Source organism: Oncorhynchus masou, chromosome 16 (assembly GCF_036934945.1).
Source record: "Oncorhynchus masou masou isolate Uvic2021 chromosome 16, UVic_Omas_1.1, whole genome shotgun sequence".
In the NCBI taxonomy this organism is placed as follows: domain Eukaryota; kingdom Metazoa; phylum Chordata; class Actinopteri; order Salmoniformes; family Salmonidae; genus Oncorhynchus; species Oncorhynchus masou.
Window position 1 is genome coordinate 16,096,330 of NC_088227.1, and position 23,152 is coordinate 16,119,481.

At 42.7% G+C, this 23,152-nt stretch overlaps 2 protein-coding genes across 2 annotated transcripts in view; both read right to left on the bottom strand.

The window, feature by feature from the left end:
• Positions 1-646: 646 nt before the first annotated feature.
• Positions 647-4,063, bottom strand: slc35d3 (solute carrier family 35 member D3). Its single transcript, XM_064990388.1, has 2 exons — positions 3,294-4,063; positions 647-1,764 (listed from the first exon to the last, which is right to left on the bottom strand). Exons 1-2 carry the CDS (start codon positions 3,727-3,729, stop codon positions 905-907), a joined length of 1,296 nt encoding a protein of 431 aa, XP_064846460.1. The 5' UTR covers positions 3,730-4,063; the 3' UTR covers positions 647-904.
• A 569-nt stretch (positions 4,064-4,632) lies between these two features.
• pex7 (peroxisomal biogenesis factor 7) overlaps positions 4,633-23,152 on the bottom strand; it is a 31,041-nt gene continuing 12,521 nt past the window's right edge. The window contains exons 8-10 of the mRNA XM_064990924.1: positions 17,427-17,482; positions 11,945-12,047; positions 4,633-5,972 (exon numbers count right to left, since the gene is read on the bottom strand). Coding sequence (XP_064846996.1) covers positions 5,892-5,972; positions 11,945-12,047; positions 17,427-17,482 — 240 coding nt within the window. The 3' untranslated portion in view covers positions 4,633-5,891. The remainder of the gene's footprint in view (positions 5,973-11,944; positions 12,048-17,426; positions 17,483-23,152) is intronic.

Sequence of the window (23,152 nt, forward strand, 5' to 3'; positions counted from 1 at the left end):
AAAATGCATTATCTTTCAGATATGTATACAGTATTACTTTGAATCACGACACAGGAATCCTCCTTGGGGGTGATGTGAAATAGCTGTGTTTTCTTCAACAGCTCAGATCTTCTCTACGGGAATTGTTGTGGTTTACTTTGACTAATGAGCCATGTGTTCTGTAGAGACAGAAGTAATTCTCTTTCCAATCTAATATTGACATTAAGGATCGATGTGGTCTACCCATAATGATGTCCTCACAATCTGCCCCTGGGAGGCGCTTTCAGTACGCCTATATAGCGTTGATAATAAGTGAACCTTATCACAACAGCTATCTATTGTTGGTAATTCAAAAAGATTCCTCAATGGAAAGGCAATATGGCTAAAACAATTACCATGCATTTCACTCTAATGGTTTTATCATAAAGAAGAAGCCAACTTCCCAGTGGAACAGTTTCATAAAAATGGTTTAAATTGACTTTGCATTGTTCATGCAAATGGCAGTTGCTATTGCTCTTCACTTGCCAAACATCACAATTCATGGACCATACAGAATCAGGACAGGCAGTAACATTACGTGCAAATAAATTATTCATATTTTTTTTATAACATGTCATAACATATCAATTTCAACCTTACACGGATGTACTATCAATTATTCACCTGTTATTAATATGACTGATAAAATCAATATAAAACATTTAAACAAATGTTTTTTTTAAGAATAGTCAGTATTTTTATCCAGTTCATATGAACATTCCATCTTCTTAAAAATATTTTTTGCTTCCATAAGAGCATGTTTGGCAAAAAAAAAAAATGCATCTCAAAAACATTCATCAGTGTGCAATGTCAAAGCAGTCTTACAAACAAATAGAAACATAAAGGACTGACAAAACATGCATCCTTTGAAAATAGAGATTCCCCATCAAGGGCTCTGCACCTCCATATTATCTATTAAGGTGTCTTTCTTCAAGAACTTCAGGTTACGGATGGACCTCCACACCCCCACGTAACTGTCACTCACAGACGGGCTGGCCCGGTTCTCGCTATGGAAGGCCTCTCTCTGGAGTTCTACAAACTCCATACTGTTGCTGGTGTCTTGAGGTGGGTAGTCACTGAGGCGCTGATCATTGAGTAGGTGCTCCTGTGTGGGGATAGATCCTTCGATCGATCCTCCGTCAGACCCTCTGTGACCATTGGGCAGGGGCTCCAGGTCTCCGTTGGGTGGCTTCTTCTCGATGTAAGGCTGTCCAGGCAGAGTTTCGTCCTTGCTTTGCTCCTCCAGGTCCTGGTAAAGGGTCTTCCTCCTGGTCTCGAAGTACTTGACGATACAGTAGGTGATCGAACCCACCGTGTTGACCACCACGCCGGCCACAAACAGCCTGGTGGGCTCCACGTCGCTGAAGGCCACCATGCCCACTGTGATGGTGGCGATGCTCTTTACCACGCCCACGAAGCTGGTGGTGACAGCCGAGTTGATGTAGGTGCACTGCAGCGTGGTAAAGTTCATGGCACAGCCGATGAAGATGCAGATGGAGAAGATGCCAGAGATGAAGGGGTTACTCCAGCCCGTGTAGCTCCACATGTTGATGGAGTCCATGCTGACGATGGAGCAGATTAAGAGAACTGGGGAGGCCATGATGGCGATGGAGTACTGGGCAGTGAGGGGGCCATATTCACTGTCTATGCTGGTCTTCTGGATCAGGACCAGGTAGGAGGCGTGGATGATCACAGCCAGGACGCCCGTCACGTAGCCAAACGGGTCACCCGTCACGTCACCAGACCCTGAGTTAACACAGACACGTGTCACAATAAGAACCGCAGTGGTGAGAGAACAGCAAAAAAAAAAATATGCGATTACTTATTTTTCTCAAAACTTTCTTATTGTAAAAAATTATCCAGTGTTTAATCAGCTCTCTGAGTGTTAAATATAACACCTTTTCAGTCTATATGAGTCCACACTTTACTAACACTATGCTTAGAACTAATGCTATTACTCTCAGTGTTAGAGAATTAACCCCTGTAGTGTTGTAGTAACTCATTTTTGGGTGTTGCTTTAACACTGTAGGGTATAAAGCCTTATTTGCATATTTCCCAGTGTGCCTTTCCATGAATTGTGGAGTTACCAGTACCATCCATGACTGTGTTTGATAGTGACAGAAACATGGTTATTGCATTCCATGGCATTCAGTCCTGTAGCCTTCATCAAGTCAGTGCCCGTGTGAATATGTTATCATTGAAATTAAACTCTTTATGGCAACACATTACATATATCATAAGACCTTACTTTGACAGCCTAGTTTTACCCTAAGGCAGTGGTCTGAAACTCTTTGTTTGGAGGCCAAATCAGGCAAGTTTGTGCTCGCTTGCAAAGTGATATGTAATTCCTATTGGAATCTATCCACAGTGGCTGAGGATATCCAACAATTTGAACTTCTAATCACCTGCAATCTGCATTCAGAATGACTGCCAAGGTAAGGAAGATTGCTCAAAGAGACTACCTAAACCATCTAAACTGGAATAACCATCTCAGTAACGGGTGTGATAAGTCCAACTCCACAGATTTAATTTAACTCTTGAATCAAGTCTAGAAATTTTACACTGAAAAACCAACACTAGGTAACACTGGCCAATTTGCGGTGCGGATGTAATGGCTCTTCTGAAAGTTATTATAAAGTAGTGTGGAGACATCTTTAACACATCCTATCCATATGATGGCGCAATGGGGACAGAGCAAGGTGGCGCATTTTCCTCACAGTATCAGCAACATGCAGAACTTCTGCATCTGTATACTTTACAATGGCACCTTTTTAAGAAAACACGAATCACTTTTCTAACACTTTTTTTTTTTTTGTAATCCCCAGTAGGCAAAAACTGGTTGAATCAAGTTTCCACGTCATTTAAAAAAAAACGATATACATATGTGATGACATTGTATCAACGTAGAAAACGGATTGGATTTGCAAAAAGTAATCAACTGAAATTGAATTTTGATTTAAAAAATATATATATCTAAATCCAATGACATAGTGACTTGTGTTTTACTTGAACTCAAGTTAGTTGAGAACTCAACCAGACTTAAATCACAACAAAACCTTGAAATGACGTCTATGCCCAGTGGGCCGGTTGGCGTATTTGTAATATTGTCTCGAGGATGAATTATCGCTTGTATGCAGTAATTTGAAGCCCATACACTCACCACTTTCAACTGCGTAATATGCACCATATGGATAGGCAATTTAGAATAAATCATAATGTTTCGTTCCTACTTAACTTGATGTATAAGTATAATATAATAATACGTGTAATTTTACCAGCTAAAGCTGCTCCTCCAGTAGTGATGAGCACCGCCGTTATGACCCCCACTGATGGGGTTCCATTCTTCAGAATGCACACGCCGATACCAAGGGTGGCCAACGGTAGACAACGTTTGAAAACCACATACATGGGTAGACTCAGTCCTCTGAGAGACCATAGTGTCAGAGTGGACTGTAATGTGGACAGAATACAAACACTTCCGAAGACTTTGGCTAGTTGAAGGCTGAACGGGGGTATGTCTACTTTTCCCAGTCTCCTTAGTATCTCAAGTGTAACCGCCGCTAATGTGCTGGTGAGGCACTGGATGAGAGTGAGGTAGTTGAAGTTATAAGTCGTGATGAGAAATTTTAGCAAAATGTTCAACGATCCCGAGAAAAATCCATGAGCAACAGCGACAGAGATACCAAGAAAACGACCTTTACAAACTTCCATGGTTGCCTTGAATTTCCCTTTACGCAAGAGCAAGGAAAATAACGGTGAGTCCTTATTGTGCACTCAGTCCCTTTGAATAAAGTGTATACTGTACAGCCTTTCTCCTTGAGAGCACAGCTGTAAATGTCCAAGTTATTAATGTCAAGAAAAAAATCAATTGCAAGCAGGACCTTTCAATACAACGGGGTCCGTAAAACAAATAGAGGCTGGTCCCAAAACGTTGAAGATAAAAAAGCTTGGGAATGTTGACGCAAATGTTTGAATATGCGTTTTTCATCAATTAAATCAACGTTTCTGTTCGTGAGGTTCCTGCTTACTTACTTTGGTGTCAGGTGCTGTTGGATACAGCACAGAGACTGCGAGGTGAGCTGTTGTGAAAGAACTAAACTACAGTGCATCTGGGTAAACCCGACAGTATATTACCTCTAGAACATAGCTGCATGAGCGCAACACTTGAGCGTTTAAGTTGCCACGTTGAATAACACATTTGCCGCAACTGTGGTTGGTTGCCTTTTACCCACAATAACGGACGTAGGAACCAGCCTACTTACTTCGAAGGACTTTACCAGTCTGTTTTATTTACATATTGCAGTCCTCGGACCAATTACAACGCTCTGCGAACGCATGAAATCGGCGTAAATTAGACTAAATTGTAGTGCCACGATGAACGGGGACCAGGGCACATGGACCCAGTTAATTTTCTTCAAGGGACATAAAGTTGAAGGGAACCCTTCTCTATAGTGTTATCTCAACCATGCATTACTGTCTCTGATGTATCAATCTCTGTAGATTGATTTTGACCACGACAATTCAGCTTCCAGTGTGAAAAATCCAAATGATGGAGGATCATTAAAATAAAATAGGCATAAAGTTAGTATGTTTCATGATTAAATCCCAGAAAGGCACACTCTGTTTATTTATTTCCCTTGTAAGTTTTCCCATGTCGACCAGTAGGAATTATGTGTGATAAGAATGCATCCAGTGTGTTTGCCATTTAGTCCATAGCGCTAAGCAAATCTCAATAAGACAAGCATAAAGAAACCAAAACAAACAAACACTAAAATAAACGTAGGCCTATAGGCAAAATAATAAACCAGTGAAAGACAATGAATTCAGTCTATATGCAAAAAAATAAGCAATAGCAAAGAAGATTGTAAAATACTAATTCCAAGAGGGTTGGAGCCTATTTCAGATTGGTGCAAGTCAGCTCGCCTGTGTGCAGTCACTTTTATTATAAAATGTACTCACACACACACACACACACACACACACACACACACACACACACAAAATGGTCTCCAGAGAACATTTGGTTCAGGCCTCAACAGCGTTTATTTTTTATTTAACTAGGTAAGTCAGTTAAGAACAAATTCTTATTTACAATGAAGGCCAAACTCCAAGGATGCTGTGCGCCACCCAATTGGTCTCCCAATCACGGCCAGCTGTGATACAGCCTGGAATCGAACCAGGGTCCGTAGTGACACCTCTAGCACTGAGATGCAGTGCCTTAGAACGCTGCACCAATTGGCAGCCCAACTCATATGCATAAAGCAGCATAAAGCTGGGATTGCTGAGGGCTAAATTAGGGCTCTCTCCCCTCACCTCTCCCACCAGGGCACAGAGAACATTCTGTCAGATTCATGACATTTACTTTCATATTCGTAGAATGAACATTTTAATGCAATGGAAAATCTGACAAGATCATGGATAGAGTTCAAGCCTGTGTGTCGAGTTATATGGCCAGGTTTGTTCCTCCTTGGTCGAGGACCCAGAGAAATTAAGTAAATAATCAACTGCATTTCAACCCCTCACTAAATCAGTACACTATCACTAAATACACCAATATGACAATACATTCTATCAACAATAAGGACAAACAGCAGATCATCAGGCATTTTGTTGGCACGTGTTTGAGTTGAGCAACCTTCATATAAAACTCTCTCTCTCTCTCTCAGACGGGGAGGAATCCCCACTTCCCTATCTGTATTCAGACTCTGTTGTGTGTGCGGGCTAGGATGACGCGTTCCCACAGCCCCCCTTTTAGTAGAATCATTATGAAAGCCGCAGTGAAGCTTTGGCAAACGCCACGGCCATGATTGAAACCCACTGCCATCCTAAAAGTCCTCTCTCCTGTTCCTTGCGGCAGGGCAATTATGAGCTCTCTACCGTGCGCTAGGCGGAGGGGCAGCCAGGCATAGAGGTGTGTAGATTTTCACTGTCTCATCCCAGGAGCAGTCCACCACCTGTGGACACAAAGACAGATTGCACGAATCAAAATTAGATTTCACGTGATCCGAGTGATGGAGATGACGTCCTCATGTGATTTCACATGATAAGAAAATGTGTCTGTTGGGTTTCAGACTAGAGTCAGACAGAGGACATGCATGTGACTTGTTGTATGGTCAGTCACATTCATACAATGGGCGGGATTTCAGAGTTGGATGGAGAGTGTCGAGGGTAGTTTTGGTCCACAATTGTCTGCTGTTCCTATAATAGCAGTGAACATTTTATGGTGTCTAGGTGTGAGGACACCATTTTTTGTTGTTCAGACAGAATTGCACATACTGTTTAGACATTTTCAATATTACTCTGTATACTGCGAGTACAGTGTCTGAGTGGAGATTGGCTTTTCAAGCAGTCATTGCATTGACGCCTCAAAAGGTGTTAAAGTGCTTTTTCAACAATGTGGAGACATGTTTTTGAGCCTTAGTGGGGTTCGTTATTAGTTTGAACTCTATCAGAAGTACAGAATGTCATGGTTATCAACTCAATTACACACGGTCCACTTTCATTTAGTCTTTATAAAGACAAAAAAATGCTATTTGCATGGCAAATTGTTCAGGGCTTTTTAGCTCCAAAGACGGAAAGCTCCGTGGCACGGCAGTCAAACGTCTTCACACACGACAAATTATATACTGGCCTATCTGTCCACATATATTTAAATAAAAGGCTACGTTTATTTAGCTTTTATGAACAATAAAGTATGGAGGGTCATAAAATAACAAACACGGTGCTATAGAATTCTGCCAGTATGATTTAGCTCTGAAGAAATATGTCTCCAACAGAGCGCCATACTTCATTTAGCTCTTTCCTCTCCTCTCCGTACCTTGGTGGGTGGGGGGAATTCATTATTCTTGAGTACTACAGAGGAGAATCTGCCTCACTGCCAAGCAGACCAGCCCGTGACTCAGCCATTGAAGGAAAAAAAATGGCCTCCATTAATTACTTTACTGCAAAACAAAGTGAAAGCCACAGATAGGCCAGCGCTGCAGCAGTCTGGAGGGTAAAAGAGGAAGAGGAGGAGGAATGACCTCTGAGGGGTGTCCCTGTCCCCAGTCCCTGCTGGGTGGCAGAGAACGGAGAGGTCCAATCCTATACTTCAACTTTCTCCAAAACCGGATTTCTTCAAACTATTCTAGGGGAGGAAAACTTTGAGTCTCTCCCTGAATTTCATCTGGATGTTAGAATATCTGTCATATTCTCCCCTCTGTGATGTATTACCCCTGCCTGGCATCCAAGCAGCTTAACTCCCGCTCCTCTGTAAGGAGCTGTTAACATGTAATTGCTGCAGTTTGGAGGGTCTATGCAGGGGAGGCTGCTGTGCTGTGTGGTGTGGTGCGCTTCACAGCACAACGACAATAGAGCTGGTCAGAGGCTAGCACAACCTGGAGAGAGGGGATCAATCAGACACGTGTGACTGCATGCAGCATTAGTCTGTGGGAGGGTGGGGGACCACTCTGCACATTAGTTGGGGTGAGGGTAAGGGGATGGGGGTGTGTGCAGTGATGTGCTGTGTGTTGGTAGAGGGAGACAGTTGGGGGCTGTACTGTAGGAGACCTCCAGTCATGTGGAGACTGGAGAGGGTAGTGGGCTGTGTAAAGGCTGTATCTTCTTGGCATGTTGAGATGGAGGTTGTGTGCATTAGTCTACGGTTTATTCTCTCCACTGGTGGGGGGGCGGGAGAGAAACACTGCTGTAGGAGTTTTCCCCCGCTCCGATACTGCATGCTCCCGCTTCCTGGCACAGGTAACCGTACCCTCCTGCACCCCCGCAGGTTGGCAACAGACAAACCTGTGCCTGAAAGAATAAATTAGGAAAAATTGATGTTTGAAAAAATACACTTATCCCAACAAATTGGTTGGAGTGCCAAGCAAGCTTTTGTGTAGCTGTGCTGGGTAGGCACGACTTCCATTGGTAGCAGTAGTTGTGCAACTGGCAAACATCTGCCAGAAAGAGATTTTCAGCCCCCAGACGAGTTTGGCTCAGGGGACGTCATCATTCATAATAATTAGAAGCGGGGTATCTGAGTAATTTTGATTGCTGTTCCAAGTTAAGGCATATCCTTAAAAAATGTTTACATTTACACAACTTTACGGGGGTAACTGAAATTATGTAAAGTACAGGACCTAAATGGATGACTGAGATGCCATACCCACTGCTTAAAAAGAGAATGTTAAATGCCATCTACTTTTCTACGAAATGTACTTCTGCCAGAAGAAGGGGAAAAAAAATACTTCAAGATCATCCTCAAGGTAATCCAAAAAGGATATGCTGACACAAACATTGAACAAATATAGGATGTCTTAGTCTAATTCCTTTACTAATATATGCACAGTTGAGGTATCCTGTATTAGTGTGTGATGTAGGTGGAGAAGTGAACTGTGCAGTAGTTGATTGCTGTTATCTGAGTCACAGCCTGGCTGTGATGTCTCACTGACAGTTCTGACCTGCTGTCTTTCATCCATCACTATGTGCTGACGTCAGGCCTGACTGTGGAAACTACCGTCCAGACCCCGCAGACTGCACCACAGGCAGCCCCCTGTGTGTGTGTGTAGGGTTGCAAAGCTGAATGGTCATTTACTAAAGTTACCGGAATCTTCAGGAAATTTGGTAATTAACAGAAAATGTATACATTTTTTATCGTAATCTATCGTAACTATGGTCAAAATATTACGGTTATTTCATGCTGAAAGCCTCATGAACACCAATGGTGTTCACTAAATTGATTGTTAATTATTTATTTATTTTTACAATAATATACGGGACAAAAATATAAACTCAAGATGCAACAATTTCAAAGATTTTACAGAGTTATAGTTCATATAAGGAAATCAGTCAATTTAAATAAATTCATTAGGCCCTAATCTGTGGATTTCACATAACTGGGCAGGTGCGCAGCCATGGGTGGGCTTTAGAGGGCATAGGCCCACCTACAGGGGAGAAGGGCGACAATCTCTGCAGCACTCCAACAATCAGGCCTTTATGGTAGAGTGGCCAGATGGAAGCCACTCCTCAGTAAAAGACACATGAAAAACAAGACTCTCTGGTCTGATGAAACCAAAATTGAACTCCTTGGCCTGAATGCCAAGCGTCACGTCTGGCACCATCCCTACAGTGAAGCACGGTGGTGGCAGCCTAATGCTATGGGGATGTTTTTCAGTGGCAGGGACTGGGAGACTAGTCAGGATCGAGGGAAAGATGAACAGAGCAAAGTACAAAGAGATCCTTTATGAAAACCTGCTCCAGAGCGTTCAGGACCTCAGACTGGTGCGAAGGTTCACCTTCCAACAGGACAACGACCCTAAGCACACAGCCAAGACAACGCAGGAGTGGCTTCGAGACAAGTCTCTGAATGATCTTGAGTGGCCCAGCCAGAGTCCGATCAAACATCTCTGGACAGACCTGTGCAGCAATACTCCCCATCCAACCTGACAGAGCTTGAGAGGATCTGCAGAGAAGAATGGGAGAAACTCCCCAAATACAAGTGTGCCAAGCTTGTAGCGTCATACCCAAGAAGACTCAATGCTGTAATCGCTGCCAAAGGTACTTCAACAAAGTACTGAGTAAAGGGTCTGAATACTTTAAATTTAACAATTTTGTTTTTTTGCAAACATTTCTAAACACCTGTACTTGCTTTGTCATTATGGTGTGTAGATTGATGAGGAAAAATAACAATGTAATACATTTTAGAATAAGGCTGTAACGTAACAAAATGTGTAAAAATGCTTCGGGTCATTGTTCATTTGGAAGACCCATTTGCGACCAAGCTTTAACTTCCTGACTGATGTCTTGAGATGTTGCTTCAATATATCCACAATTTTCCCTACTCATGATGCCATCTATTTTGTGAAGTGCACCAGTCCCTCCTGCAGCAAAGCACCCCCACAACATGATGCTGCCACCCCCGTGCTTCACGGTTGGGATGGTGTTCTTCGGCTTGCAAGCCTCCCCCTTTTCCCTCCAAACATAACGATGGTCATTATGGCCAAACAGTTCTATTTTTGATTCATCAGACCAGAGGACATTCTCCAAAAAGTACGATCTTTGTCCACATGTGCAATTGCAGACCGTAGTGTGGCTTTTTTATGGCGGTTTTGGAGCAGTGGCTTCTTCCTTGCTGATCGGCCTTTCAGGCTATGCCGAGATAGGACTCATTTTACTGTGGATATAGATACTTTTGTACCCGTTTCCTCCAGCATCTTCACAAGGTCCTTTGCTGTTGTTTAGGGATTGATTTGCACTTTTCGCAACAAAGTATGTTCATCTCTAGGAGACAGAACGCATCTCTTTTTTGAGAGGTATGACGGCTGCATGGTCCCATGGTGTTTATACTTGCATACTATTGTTTGTACAGATGAACGTGGTACCTTCAGGTGTTTGGAAATTGCTCCTAAGTATGGACCAGACTTGTGGAGGTCTACAATTTTTTTCTGGCTTATTTCTTGGCTTATTTATTTTGATTCTCCTATGATGTCAAGCAAAAGAGGCACTAAGGTTGAAGGTAAGCCTTGAAATACATCCACAATTACACCTCCAATTGACTCAAATGTTGTCACTTAGCCTATCAGAAGCTTCTAAAGCCATTTCTTGCATGGAATAGCCTTCATTTCTCCGGACAAGAATAGACTGACAAGTTTCAGAAAAAAAAGTGCTATTTTTCTTGCCATTTTGAGCCTGTAATCAAAATGCTCCAGATACTCAACTAGTCTAATGGCCAGTTTTATTGCTTCTTTAATCAGGACAACAGTTCTCAGCTGTGCTAACATAATTGCAAACACGTTTTCTAATGATCAATTCGCCTTTTAAAATTATAAAATTGGATTAGCTAATACAACGTGCCATTGGAACACAGGAGTGATGGTCGCTGATAATGGGCCTCTGTACGCCTATGTAGATATTCCATAACAAATCTGCCGTTTCCAGCTACAATAGTCATTTACAACATTAACAATGTCTACACTGATCCAATTTGATGTTATTTTAATGGACATTTTTTGTGTGCTTTTCTTTCAAAAACAATGAAATGTATAAATGACCCCAAACTTTTGAACGGAAGCGTGTGTGTGATATATATATATATATATATATAATGTTTTACAGCTTTGTCACTCATTATTTAAATGTTTTCTTATTTAATAGGTGATAAAGCCACACAGAGGACTAGATATTATTCGACACCTGTGATCATCTGAAGTACCCTAAAGGGCCACTAGATGTCGTGTGATAGATTACATCAAATCCTTGAAAGATACCAACATTCTGGTAGTTTACTGGTCAACTTTGAAAGTTTCCAGGAATGTGGGTGTGTTTGTTCGATGTGTATATGTGTGTGTAGATCCACAGGCTCCATGGACACTGTATACCCACAGTCGTGTTTATGCCAAATTGTGCGTGACGTTTTTTTTTTCCAGAGAATAATACAGGAAGGCTATCAGCGTCATATGAAAAATGACAACCCCAGTAATGACTAGCCTTTACAATAGAGCTTATTACATCCTATCAGTCAATTTTCCAGTTCTCTCAGGCTGAACAATGTAAACAGCCATGAGAGACCCAACAGTAGAGGCTAGGTACGGGTTAGGAATAAGAAGAACTGAGAGTGACGTTTTCAATTATATGGCTCCTCAGCTAGATTGATAGCTGGACTGATATCAAACACTCTGTGAGGGAGAATGTGATGCTGGCTACTGTAATGCAGATGGATAGATAGATATAAAGTCCACTACAGTGCTGTTCTAAGGATACATTTACTCTATGCAATGGAGTGAACGTGCTGGGCCTGCAGGGGTAAGTGTCCACTGTTGTGTTATGTCGCTGTGTCGGAACCCCTAGAAGCGTTTTTTCCCCCACAGAAGTTGGGTCCAATGGCTGAGCCCTGTGGCTGAGATAAATACATGGGCCAGTGCGATGATAGTTAGACAATAGTGAGACAGACCTGGTTGGGGATTTGCAGATTGAAGTCCAGGCCACAGACGAACTCTGAGTGGTGCTCCAGGGTCTCCAGCAGCGGCTGCTCGGTCCTGGAGTAGTCCCAGAGCCTGTGGAAGCAGACGCAGCCGAACATGAGGCAATCCCACTAATTGAAACGCCGTTTCTCCCCTTCTGACGCCCGGCGATGGCTCAAAGCCCTGACGCAGCGCGTGCCAGACTGAACCACTTAGCAAATGTAATTAAATGATTTCTTTTGAAAATATTCCGGGCCTATTTATGTGTGCCAGGGGAGTCAGTCATTTAGAGTTATTATAGAAAGAGAGCTGTTAGTGCCAATCAGCAATAGGCCTCTCCCATACTGCAACTGCATTGTGGGTCTGGAGCCCATTGGATGTTAACAGGTAGGATTGGATTCAAGAAAAAAATCCACTGAGACCATTAGAGTCAAAAGGAAATAAGAGGTTTGCGAAAGCAATGCGGATGATGAAAAACTCGGAAATTAGCCTCAAAAAATAGAATATGTGTTGATTGTTCTCTAGTCTAAATGATACATTGGTGTCCAACAGAAGAATAAAACAAATCCACAAAGAGAACAAGGCTGTTAGTGTCTACAGTATGTACACTATATTTTCAAAAGTATGTGGACATGCCTTCAAATTAGTGGATTTAGCTATTTCAGCCACACCCGTTGCTGACAGGTGTATAAAATTGAGCACAGCCATGCAATCTCCATAGAAAACATTACTAAAGAGCTTAGTGACTTTCAACATGGCACTGTCATAGGATGTTACTATTCCAACAAGTCAGTTTGTACAATTTCTGCCCTGCTCGAGCTGCACCGGTCAACTGTAAGTGCTATTATTGTAAAGTGGAAACGTCTAGGAGCAACAACGGCTCAGACAAAGTGGTAGGCCACACAAGCTCAAAGAACGGGACCGCCGAGTGCTGAAGAGCGTAGTGTGTAAAAATCGTCTGTCAGTTGCAACACTTACTACCGAATTCCAAACTGCCTCTGGAAGCAACGTCAGCACATGAACTGTTCATGAAATGGGTTTCCATGGCCAAGCAGCCACACACAAGCCTAAGATCACTATGCACAATACCATGCGTCGGCTGGATTGGAATAAAGCTTGCCACCATTGGACTCTTGAGTGATGAATCCTGCTTCACTATCTGGCAGTCAGACGGACTAATCTGGGTTTGGCGGATGCCAGTAGAAAGCTACCTGCCTGAATGCACAGTGCCAACTGTAAAGTTTGGTGGAGAAGGAATAATGGCCTGGGCTGTTTTTCATGGGTTTGGCTAGGTCCCTTAATTCCAATGAAGAGAAATCTTAACACTACAGTATACCAGACATTCTAGACGATTCTATGTTTCCAACTTTGTGGCAACAGTTTGCGGAAGGCACTTTCCTGTTTCAGCATGACAATGTCCCTGTGCACAAAGCGAGATCCATACAGAAATGGTTTGTCAAGATCAGTGTGGAGTAACTTCATTGGCCTGCACAGAACCCTTACCTTAACCCCATCAAAAACTTTTGGGATGAATTGGAATGCCGACTGCGAGCCAGGCCTAATCGCCCAACATCAGTGCCCGACTTCACTAATGCTCGTGGCTAAAGTGAAGCAAGTCCCTGCAGCAGTGTTCCAACATCTAATGGAAAGCCTTCCCAGTAGAGTGGAGGCTGTTATAGCAGCAGGTAGGGGGCCAACTCCATATTAATGCCCATGATTTTGGAATGAAATGTTTGATGAGCAGGTGTACCACCCCATTCACTTCAAGAGTAGTGTCAGTAGGACTCAAAAGACAACACGATCCATCTCCATAACTCACACTCAGTACGTTTCTGTGGGAACAAACAGTCAGATCCAGGCCCAGTGGCGACGCGCTCTAGCTCAGGTACTGTAGATGGCTCTCCTTCTCGTTCCTCCCACAATACCCAGCCAGCGTTCCGGCTAATTGAGGTGAGGCAATATCCTGCTCTAATTAGCCCTACAATAACAGGTGGCAGCGGTCAGCGCATCGTTTACACTCCTGAATGAACAGAGCCCACCATGGCAACCCAACCTCAACTAGCGCTGTGAATCAAACAGGACACCTAATCTCATGTAAACACCAGGACCTGGTAGAATTCTAAAGACACCCAAACGTAACTTGGAGTGAGTAAACAGAGGCCTGGGATGAGGTCTATGTTACAACAGGTGCAATCGCCTCTACCCAGTCCCATGCCTGTAATGAATGGACATTACATAGGAAAACAAACCTTTTGTTCAGCAGTGCCGTGACGATCTAAGGAAAATCATTTCCGTTGATTACCTTTAAAGCATAGGTGATCGATGCAGTGCAGTGCTAGAAATAATTACCTGGTTTCTTCACGGAATATGACACAACCCCATGGCTAAACACGCTCCACATCAAAAACAGTATTGACCTATGAGTTTACCCAGTCATATGTACATAGAGTTAGGCTATTAGCTCTGCAGGCTAACGTGGGCTTGAGTTGCACTGACAATTCTGGTTAAATATCCGTTCACTAACCAATATCATATATAAATCTGAATGATAACTGCTAATTTCTCCCAAACGTGTACAGGCCAGCACAACATAATTGGGTTGTTACATGAAAACAGTGCCTATGATATTTTAACTAAAAATTGTGCGCCAATATTGAATTTTAAAAGACTGTTATATTAAATGAAGTGCCTTTTAATATAGACCATATGGAAAATTATATAAATCATAAATATAAATAAATATTGGAAAAGTGCCAAAATTCTGCATTTTGACATTCCCCCCAACCATGTGTTACTTCTAGGAATATTTTAAATCCAAAAATGTCTCCCCCAAGTTTCATCATTGTAAAGCCTTAGTTTTTTTGTTGCTTTGACAAAGTAATTTCTGAATATTATTATTTATTTTATGTGATTAGTGATTCATTTACGTCCCTCAATTGGGAGGCAGGTAGCCTTGTGGTTAGAGCGTTGGGCCAGTAACCGAAAGGTTGCTGGATGGAATCCCCGAGCTGACAAGGTCAAATGATGTCGTTCTGCCCCTGAACAAGGGAGTTAACCCACTGTTCCTAGGCCGTCATTGTAAATAAGAATATGTTCTTAACTGACTTGCCAAGTTAAATTAAATTTAAGGGAACTTAAAACATTTGTTTTGTGAAGCTTGCATTCAATTGCCACTTCCCTTTGCACACAATAAGCTTCCATTCCCCCTGTCAAAAGGGGATTCGTGACTGATTTCAGAAGAAATCGTCAACTCTGTTACTATTACTTTATTTGGCACTTAATAGGCACTTTTTTTAATAACCTCTTGAGATGGGAGAATGTAAAAATCAACCTTTTTTTTGACCAAGTTACACTTCTCAAAAGTCTTGAGGCTGAAATTCTGTGAGACTCATGATCCTGCTCTGTGTGTCTAGGCCTATAAGAGCACAGAGGCACCAGTGTGGGACAAGGGCTTGTAAAATATACAGAGAGGGGCTTTCCCATAGCCACTGACTTTCACGTGACATCGGAAACAAAAAGCCAAGTCAAGGGAAGTGAAGAGTGAACAGCAGCTAGAACAGAGATAGTTCAGGTAGGCCTTCAGCAAACAGTATGACAGTAATCCAGTGAAGGCAATGCCGAAGAAAACCTCCCAAAAATGACTCATTCCGATCAGTGGCAAGTGTGTTACTTATGTTTTACCTAAGGGTACTTACGTAACATGGCATAACTTTCTGCCAGACAGATGCAGCCAAGTCGTCAACAAAGAGACCAGGTTACCCACAGAGTCAGAGAAAAACTGTGTTTATCCAACACCAAGAATCAAATTTTAAAAAATTGTGTTTATTTTTTTCACATGAAAGCAATTGACTCAATTTCAGACTTCAAACAACAAGATAAGGCTGGCCTTGGAGCGGCATGAAGAAGCCTGGTGTCGCATAAAATGTCTCTGTGTAGTCAGCGATAGTTTCTAATGAAATACACCACCACAGTAATCTGCCTGAATTAACCAAGGCAGTCTTGCCCCAGGCCAGATCAATAAAAGTCAAGTTGGCACTGGTCCAAACCTCAGCAGCCAACCAGCTCACTGAACACTGCACTGCATTGCACACTACACTGTAAACAGCGCCAGGTAGCCAAGCAGTTAGAGCGTTGGGCCAGTAACCGAAAGGTTGCTGGTTTGAAAACCTGAGCCGACATGGTCTGTCGAAATGTCCTTGAGGAAGGCACTTAACCCTACTTTGCTCCGGGGTGTCACACTATGATTGGTGACCCTGTAAAACAACACATTTCACTGCATCTATGCAGTGTATGTGACAATAGAACTAGTAGAGATACAAGACAATAGCGCTGGGAATTGCCAGGGACCTCACGATACTTAGGTGCTGATACGATATGTATTGTGATTCTCACGATTCTATACGTATTGTGATCCGATACTGTGATTTTGTTGCCATTTGATGTTCCAAACATATTGCTCACCATATGTCTGCTGCAGAGAGATGAGAGAGAACCATGAGAAAACAAGATTTGATCAGTCATGGAAATAAAAGTGCTGAAAACAAATTGGCTCCATATTTTTTTTTAAAGAAAGAAAGATGGAGAACAAGCTATGAAGGAAATATACTGGTTTTGGTGCAGGTACAGCCAACTAGTGCAAAACAATACAATGTAGCATCAAAAATAAATGTCCTGATATGTAACTGTATCAATTATTTTCCCCCATCACTACAAGACAACCTTCCCTCTCTTTGGAGGACCGGCGACACCTAGATCTTAAAGGGCCGATACAGACACATTACCTTAAAACCCAACTTCCTGCATCAACCTCAACAGGCATCATTAACATTATTCAAATAGATCTAAGGAAAAAACTGGAGGAATAGAATAGGATCTCAGTACAGGATAGCATAGGACGATTTTAATACTGTCTCAAGGAATGATTCTAAAAGACGACAGCGTACACAAAAGTGATTTATGGGTCATGTTGTTGCTGCTCTGATTATGTGAGGGGGGGGTTCTGTTGGTGGATGCATGACACTAAACAACACACCCTTGACTGACGGCATTGTTTGGGAATTAGGCTCACATATTCAAACTCTGAGATGGAGAATACGCATTGCCAAATAAAAATAAACCTGTCTACCTTGAAATTACAGATTTTATGACCCTACTCAACATAGTACGATTGTGGTTGGTATTTCCATTGCTTGCATGTATATTTTACACATCTTTATACAGACCTCTCAAACACGAGTGTTCCTGGAGGTCAATTCTTTTAAATAATTCAAGGAGATTGCCCTTCTTCCAGGAAACAGTATCATCTAGTGATCACGCTTCACTGACTCCAATGGGTTTTAGTAAAGGTTTCACAAATGAAATCTTGTTTGTGGCGTTTGTCTTTAAACATTGTTCATGCACAGTGGGATATTATTGCTCAGTTTGCATTACAAGCTGAACAAGAATGACAGAGTCATGATTAGAATGTCTTACCTGACTGTGAAGTCATAGGAACAGGAGGCCAACACGGTCTGGTTGAATGGAGAGAACTGTGGGAAAAGCCACAAGAATACAATATAAACTTTAAACTGTTAAACTTTATTAACAGCTGAGGGATAGGGTGACCACATTTAAAATACCCAAATGCGGGACAATGGAATGATTTTGCAGTACATTCGCCGGACAGTGTAGCCTACATTAATAAAAATACAAACAAAAATCCCTCTCCCGCTGCACTGAGCAAGCTGATCTAATGACAATTAGCCTACTCTACTGCCTTGCGCAAAATTTGGTTATGTAGAAACAAAAGATTTTATGAAAATATGGGAATATTTGGCAAAGGAAACATTTCTGGTTGGTCTCTGGGAATGTACAACAGTGAGGAAAGGAGACGTTTAAAAACAACATTAAGTGTTGAATGAGCAACTAAGGAGCAGGGAGAGCCTCAAGTTTAGCTGAACGACCTTATATTTTTCAGTCTAAAACAGCTATTTACTAACCTTTGTAGCTCTTCGTTACAAGCATGCTTTTTGTAAGTAGGTAACTGTCCTCTCCAAGTTCAGCTGAAATTTAGCCCGAAAGGATTTGACAAATGTGATTGGCTGACGATATGACATTGGCCTACGTCTCTACTTGCTCTGTGCAGAATATCAGATCTCAACAACGATTGGAGAAGTATTTTACGTCACCAGTACCACATCCTTATGATAAAGTTTATTAGGTACATCACACTGTTCATGAAAATGGTTTGTTCCTACAGACAGTGAGTAACGTGACTGTGGCTTGCTACACAAAGCAGGCAGACGGGCATCGCAGCATTCAGTTACTGTTCCAATGAACATTAGAAATGGCCCAACGAGTGACCTGAGCGTGGAATGATCGTCGGTGCCAGGCGCGCTGTTTCCAGTATCTCAGAAACGTCCGGCCTCCTGGGCTTTTCACGCACGACTGTCTAAGGTTTACCGAGAATGGTGCGACAAACAAAAAACATCCAGTCAGCGGCAGTCCTGTGGGCGAAAACAGCTTGTTGATGAGAGAGGTCAAAGGAGAGAATGGCAAGAGTTGTGCAAGCTAAGTCAGGTCACAAACAGGAAAATAACAGCAGTACAACAGTTGCATGCAGAACCGCATCTCGGAAAGCACAACGCGTCGTTCCTTTGCAGCAGACAACCACACGGGGTTCCACTCCTATCAGCTAAAAACAAAAATAAGTGGTTCCAGAGGGCAGCCGATCACCAACACTGGACAATTGAGGAGTGGAAAAATAAATCAAATCAAAATCTAAATTGTATTTGTTACATGCACCGAATACAATAGGTGTAGACCTAACAGTGAAATGCTTACTTACAAGCCCTTAACCAACAATGCAGTTAAGAAAAATAAGTGTTACGCAAAAAATAGATAAATGAAAAATTCAAGTAACAAATAACTGAACAGCAGCAGTAAAATAACAGTAGCGAGGCTATATACAGGTGGTACCGGTAAAGAGTCAATGTGCGGGGGCGCCGGTTAGTCGAGGTAATTGAGGTAATATGTACATGTAGGTAGAGTTAAAGTGACTATGCATAGATAATAAACAGAGAGTGGCAGCAGCGTAAAAAAGGAGGGCAATGCAAATAGTCTGGGTAGACATTTGATTAGCTGTTCAGGAGTCTTATGGCTTGGAAGTAGAAGCTGTTAAGAAGTCTTTTGGATGTAGACTTGGCACTCTGGTTCCGCTTGCCGTGCGGTAGCAGAGGGAACAGTCTATGACTAGGGTGACTGGAGTCTTTTAGGGCCTTCCTCTGACACTGCCTGGTACGACGAATCCCAGTTCTTGTTGTGTCATGCTGATGGCAGAGTCAGGATTTGGCGTAAGCTGCATGAATCCATGGACCCATCCAGCCTGGTGTCAATGGTACAGGCTGGTGGTGGTGGTGTAATGGTGTGGGGAATGTTTTCCTGGCACACGTTAGGTCCCTTGATACAAATTGAGCAATGTTTCCATGCCCCAAAGAATTCAGGCTGTTCTAGAGGCAAAGGGGGGTCTGACCCGGGAATAGATAGGTATACCTAATAAACTGGCCACTGAGTGTATATCTTGTCATAAGCGCAACATGACTGCAAAAGAAACAGGTTGGAAAGTAAATTCTCATCAAATTAATGGGGAGTCTGACTGAAACAAGGGTCAAATCGACCTTTCTTTGTAAATTAGTGTTTTAATTTGTTGATAAAATGCAACACATGATTGTTTGGTTGTGGGTCAAAGGGCCAAAATGCGGAACTGTCCCACACAACCCGGGACAGGTGGTCACCCTGGTGAGGGGGAAATTGGCTGGCACACACACAACCATGACAAAACACTTTTACCTTTACACATCTTTCAAGTTTGGGCTTTGATGTTGTTAAATGAAAGCAATCAAATCTCTGCTCGTATCTACAGTATATTACCTTTCCAATATGGAAAAGCACAAGGGATTTGGCCAAGCACTTTTCCATTTACTTTGAGCACTCTTTTCAGTGTCCTCGCAGACTTGCTGATATGCTGTATTTGTAACATCACATAGACTTGCAGCCTTAAGAAAATCTATACCTGATGGCAGGGTTCGCAAATACACTGGAAATCTCAAGATGAGGTCCACTACGAACACCTTGCATCTATTGATTACCCATGCATGCTAAAAAGGTGTCCTGAAAACACTGGACTTCCTGATGGTGTTGTAGCTAGCTCTAGCTGCTTATGTGATGTTAAAGTGTGTGGCAGCGTGATTCCCCATTGTTAAGAGGAGTGAGAATCACATGGATCATGTGATGAGGGGCCAATGAGGTCTAGAAACCTGCTGGGCTGTCTGTCGGGGGGCTGGGTGAAGTCAATTCTGTTTAATCTGACTAATTGGTGGTTGCTAGACTGGACATGGTAGCTAGGGCCCGTCGACCAACCCATCCAAGCATCCAACCCACCACCTCTCTCTCAAAATCCATTAAAAAGATCTTGGAGGAGAGAAAAAAAAAAATCTATAGCTGTCACCACAGCAGGACCTGTGAGCAGGGCCAGTGTACTGCAAAGCTGCCAAGGATCCCATCAGACCGTACTGTACTGTGCTTGTTAACTCCATTCAGCTAAGTGCTTTGATCACACCAGAACCATCTTTCCAGAACAGGTTGCTAGGCAGGCAGGTAAGGGAGGGAAGCTGTGCTGTCGAGTATTGCTGAGCTGTTTCCTGCTTCCAACAGCTGGCAATTAGCTAACATAATTTAACACAGTGGAAAAGCCTTTTCTTGGAACTGAGAGGATGGTGTAGGGCTGGATGATATGGCCAAAATATATCGTTATATTTTTCTCATTTTTGACGGTATGACAGTATTTTATCTGTTCTAAATATACTTCATAAGTAGTGAGTGACCCTGGGGTGGCAACAAATACATTCTAAGTGGTTTCAAGTGGTTCTCTTCTGAATGTAAAACAATGTTCAATCAAACTTCAACCACAAATACTTTTTTTGGCATTTATCTATTTCTGCATTTCCTTCACTCGTGTGTTATTGTTTCCACACCGTACCACATCTGTTTCTTCTTTCTATGCCTCTATTTAGCGGAAAAAAAATCACTTTTCCTTTATCATAATAATTATGGTCCTCACGAGTTGTCTGACAATGTCACGAAAATGATGCGCATGCCTTGATGGGGACGGAAGCCATGCTTTGTTTACGATTCTGAATCGTAAGCTAGCAACAATGACAAGAAACAGCCATGTGGGGAATCGTAAGTGGCTCGTTTCAGCTAGTTTTATCTGGTTATTGATACCATGTCTTGTTTTGAGGTGTTTTGACTGATGTCATGGCAATCCAATTTGTAAGTCGCTCTGGATAAGAGCGTCTGCTAAATGACTTAAATGTAAATGTAAATGTAAATGCTTATATGGCTCAACTTTGCTAGCTAGCTAATCAACAACTGTAACAACGTATTTGAGAGACAACAAGTGTTAATTGTGCAAATGTATTTGTTTTCAATAAACATTTGGAAACAAAATAAAGTTTACACGTTGTCAACAATCTAAGCCAAACCTGTCGGTTTTGTTGCTAAACAAACGACCTATCTATGACCAAGTATTTTCAATGGAATCGATGGCAGTTTCTTACTTCATCACCAGGAGCATTGTGCCAATTTCTACCGTGCTTTTGACACCAGCACCAGCACTGCATCACAAGCTAGATTCATGGCAAAATAAAAGTGCATTGTGCGCACATTCGGCTAGCAGTCTGTTAGCGGTCTCTTACTGGCGGTAAGAACAGACTATTGCCTATCCATCACTCCACTATCATTTTTTATGAGTTTCATCACTGTTATTACATTCATAAATTTAACAGCATCAACTAAAGACTTACAATGGGCCAAACAATGGCCTCCCGAATGGCGCAGAGGTCTAAGGCTCTGCATCCATCCGGGTTCCATCCCGGGCTGTGTTGCAGCAGGCCACGACTGGGAGACCCATGAGGCGGCACACAATTGGCCCAGCATTGTCCGGGTTAGAGGAGTGTTTGGCCGCCCGGGATGTCCTTATCCCATCGCGCTCTAGCAACTCCTTGTGGCGGGCCGGTGACTCGTGTTGCCAGTTGTACGGTGTTTCCTCCGTCAAATTGGTGCGGCTGGCTTCCGGATTAAGCGAGTGTGTCAAGAAGCAGTGTGGCTTGGCAGGGACGTGTCTCGGAGGATGCACGGCTCTCGACCTTAGCCTCTCCCAAGTCCGTACGGGAGTTGCAGCGATGGAACAAGACTAACTACCAATTGGATATCACAAAAATGGGGTAAAAAAATTATGTACAAATACACAGACATTTGTGAAGAAGGTGTGACAGTTCCCCTTCCCCCTCAGGAGGTTGAAAAAGTTTGGCATGGGCCCTCAAATCCTTAAAATGTTCTACAGCTGTACCATTGAGAGCATATTGACTGGCTGCATCACTGCTTGGTATGGCAATAGCACCGCCTACGATCGCATGGCGCTACAGAGGGTTGCGAGGACAACCTAGTGAATCACTGGGGCCGAGCTCCCTGCCACCCAGGACCTCTATATCAGGAGGTGTGAAAAGGAGGCCAGGAAAATCGTCAAAGCCTTAGACTATTTTCTTTGCTGCCGCACGGCAAGAGATACCGGTGCTAAGTCTGACACCAACAGACTCTTGAACAGCTTCTATCCCAAAGCAATACAACTGATTTCAATGTTTGCACTGTCTCTATGCACACTCACATGGCCCTACACACCCACACAGTCACTCCAACACACACACTCTGTAACGGCTGTTGGTGGCAGAAGGTGAGGACCAAAGCGCAGCGTGGTACGAGTTCATGTTTGTTTATTGACACTGAACACTAAATACAAAAATAACAAAGGGAATAACCGAAACAGTCCCGAAAGGTGAAAAACACTAAACAGAAATCACCTACCCACAAAAACCCTGTGGGGAAAAGCTACCTAAGTTTGGTTCTTAATCAGATACAACGATAGACAGCTGCCTCTGATTGAGAACCACACCCGGGCCAAACAACAAAGAAATACAAAACCTAGAAACTGATCATAGAATACCCACCCTAGCCTAACCAAAATAGAGAATAAAAGCCTCTATGGCCAGGGCGTGACACACTCACTCATTTACTCACTCACACATAACATGCACATACACTTAGGTTGGAGTCATTAAAACTCGTTTTTCAACTACTCCACAAATTTCTTGTTAGCAAACTAT

What these genes read in the sequence shown, in the direction of transcription:
- slc35d3 (XM_064990388.1), bottom strand. Translation starts at nt 3,729, where the DNA reads ATGGAAGTTTGTAAAGGTCGTTTTCTTGGTATCTCTGTCGCTGTTGCT. An exon ending in TGGAGGAGCAGCTTTAGCTG is followed by an intron (nt 1,765 to 3,293) that starts GTAAAATTACAC and finishes GTGTTAACTCAG; the next exon opens with GGTCTGGTGACGTGACGGGT.